The 2,415-nt window shown below is 58.7% G+C and overlaps 1 protein-coding gene across 1 annotated transcript in view; it reads right to left on the reverse strand.

Annotated features, from left to right (window-relative positions):
- CCDC12 (coiled-coil domain containing 12) overlaps window positions 1–1,178 on the reverse strand; it is a 33,773-nt gene extending 32,595 nt beyond the window's left edge. The window contains exons 1-2 of the mRNA XM_005867201.2: window positions 1,143–1,178; window positions 100–300 (exon numbers count right to left, since the gene is read on the reverse strand). Coding sequence (XP_005867263.1) covers window positions 100–300; window positions 1,143–1,172 — 231 coding nt within the window. The 5' untranslated portion in view covers window positions 1,173–1,178. The remainder of the gene's footprint in view (window positions 1–99; window positions 301–1,142) is intronic.
- Window positions 1,179–2,415: the final 1,237 nt, after the last annotated feature.

The raw sequence follows: 2,415 nt of genomic DNA on the forward strand, positions 1-2,415 counted from the left end.
TGCGCGTCCCGGCGGCGGCCTTTTCCTAGTTCCCAGCCCTCTCGCCCCGGTTCCGAACGCTGGCTGCCACAGCCACGGCCCTCACCCCCCACTCCTCACCTTGCGCCCGGTTTTCTCCCGCAGGGCCTTCAGCCGTTCCTTTCGCCGCAACGCTTCTTCCTCTAGCCGGCCCACACCGGCCGCAGCAGCAGCCATCTTGCCCGCCAACCCCTCCTCTCCGTCAGTTTTACACTGCGCAGGCCCAATGAGTAGATGACTCTCACAGCCAATCCGAGGACGAAAATGAGAGAGCCGGAAGTCCTGAAAGCCAATCAATGCTGAGTTGCTCTAGGGGGGCCCGCCCCCTCTCTCCCCTACTACTCGCCCCGTCGGTAGGGGGCGGGCAAAGCTTGAAGCGTTCAACGTCAATCAGTGAGAAAGCAGCAAGTGGCATCAGACCTGAGCGAAGGAGAATAGAGCGCGTCGATCGCTCAGGTTTTGCCTAAGCGCTAACCACAGCTCACTCCACGCCGGCCCCTTGGAATGCGCTGACCCAACCTTTGTGCACTTGTTCTGATTCTCCAAGGCTCCAAAGCCTTCAAGAAGCCTCCTCTGACTCGCCACTCCGACCCCAGCCTAATAAGAGGTCTACCTCTCCCTTTGTGTCCACTACCAGTGGCTCTTGGGATGTCCATGGGCCCCTAGACCCTTCTGTGTCCACTCTCAGCTCAGACAAAGCCTGCGCAATGCAGGGCTTGCCTGGATGGCGATTTCCCTTCGGGCTCATGGATGGTCCTCTCCCGTCTCTCCAACACCCCTGGAGTAAAAGTACCCGGGGTCAGACTACCTACCCTGGAGAAGAGCAATCCCCAGCCTGGGCCCAGTGTGCCCCAAGGAACCCCTAGAGCTTAGTTCTCCGGAACTAAGGGGAGAGCTGGTTTGGCCTCGACTGCACCAGGTGGCCACCAGGGCACTGCTCCCTAGCAGGCTCTTCCCTGCATTGATCAGCATGCCCTGACCACCGAGACCCCTTTGGCTGGAGTGAAGATCTGACGACATGTTGGGTCCTCAGAACTCCATCTCCTCCCACCTGAGAAGACAAATGCCCCTTTGCCACAGACCCCCGCCTTGCTCCCCCAAACGACCTTCTGGACCTCACGAACCTGGGTCTTTTGGCTCCCCATCTCCTGCATCAGGTGGGGTGCCTGGTATGCAGGTAGCAGATACAGGAAATGTCCGCTCAGTGGTAGGATGGACGGGGCAGGAGAAAAGGCCAGTGTAGAGGGGCTGCCTAAGAAGCCAAGAGGACAGAACAGGATGGGGATGGGGATGGGGATGGGGATGGGGGTGGGGATGGGGACAGAGTCTGTCTTCCCAAGGTCCAGAGGACAGAAGGATGGGGATGGGGATGGGGATGGGGATGGGGGTGGGGATGGGGACAGAGTCTGTCTTCCCAAGGTCCAGGGGCTCCAGATTGGTCAAGTCCTCAACTGGTCAAGTCCTACACCCTCTCTGGGCCCCACAAACTTCCCCCCAGCCCCAACAAAGGGCCTGGCCCCTCCTCAACACCAGAGGGCCCCTCAACTCCCAAGCCAGCTGGAAAGGTTGATGGAAAGAAGTCTAGGGGTGAAGGTGGCAGGGGCCCAGCAAGGAGTGAGTCGGGCCTCTTGTTCCTGTCCATGCTGCCCCTGGCTGCCCAGGTAGTCCTAACTTGGCCCCCTCTGGCCTTCAGTTTCTCCCTCTTGCCTCTAACCTCTTAAGGTGAAAGAATTCGAAATATGTGAAGCAAGCACTGAACCTGGAGTGGCCTGTGCTTCCACCAGCACATCTAGGAGGGCTTCCTGGAGGAGAGGACCCTCGGGATTGGCTAAATCTCCCAGGAATGTGCCCACTGATGAGGGAACTGCTCTTCCAGGGGGTCATTCCAGGCGTGTTCTGCTGCTCTCTGACCCCCATTCTGCTCCACCAACAGTCCATGCAAAAAAGTGGCACTCAGGCCCGAGCCGGCTTGGCTCAGTCTGCGGACTGAAGGGTCCTGGGTTCAACTCCCCATCAGGGCACAGGCCCAGGTTGTGGGCTTGACCTCCAGTAGCGGGCGTGCAGGAGGCAGCCAGTCAATGACTCTCATTATTGATGTTTCTCTCCCTTCCTCTCTGAAATCAATTTTTAAAAATGGTGTGTGTTTGGTGGTTTTTTTTTAAAGTAGTACTAGGTCTTCCTATAAAACGCTTAAAGCAGCTCCTGCACGTGGTCAGCTCTACAAGTGGTCGCCATGGTTATTGTTACAATCACTTGTTGAAGGCCACTGGGCGCTGCGCGCGGCCCGCAGCTCCTTCCCCGCACCCCGCACCCCGCACGCCTCTCCTTTGCACACAGGGTGGCAAGCCCAGCCGGGCGGGCTGCATCCCGGGCGTATCTAGACCCGGGACAACTCGG

Source organism: Myotis brandtii, unplaced genomic scaffold (genome assembly GCF_000412655.1).
Source record: "Myotis brandtii unplaced genomic scaffold, ASM41265v1 scaffold246, whole genome shotgun sequence".
Classification (NCBI taxonomy): Eukaryota; Metazoa; Chordata; class Mammalia; order Chiroptera; family Vespertilionidae; genus Myotis; species Myotis brandtii.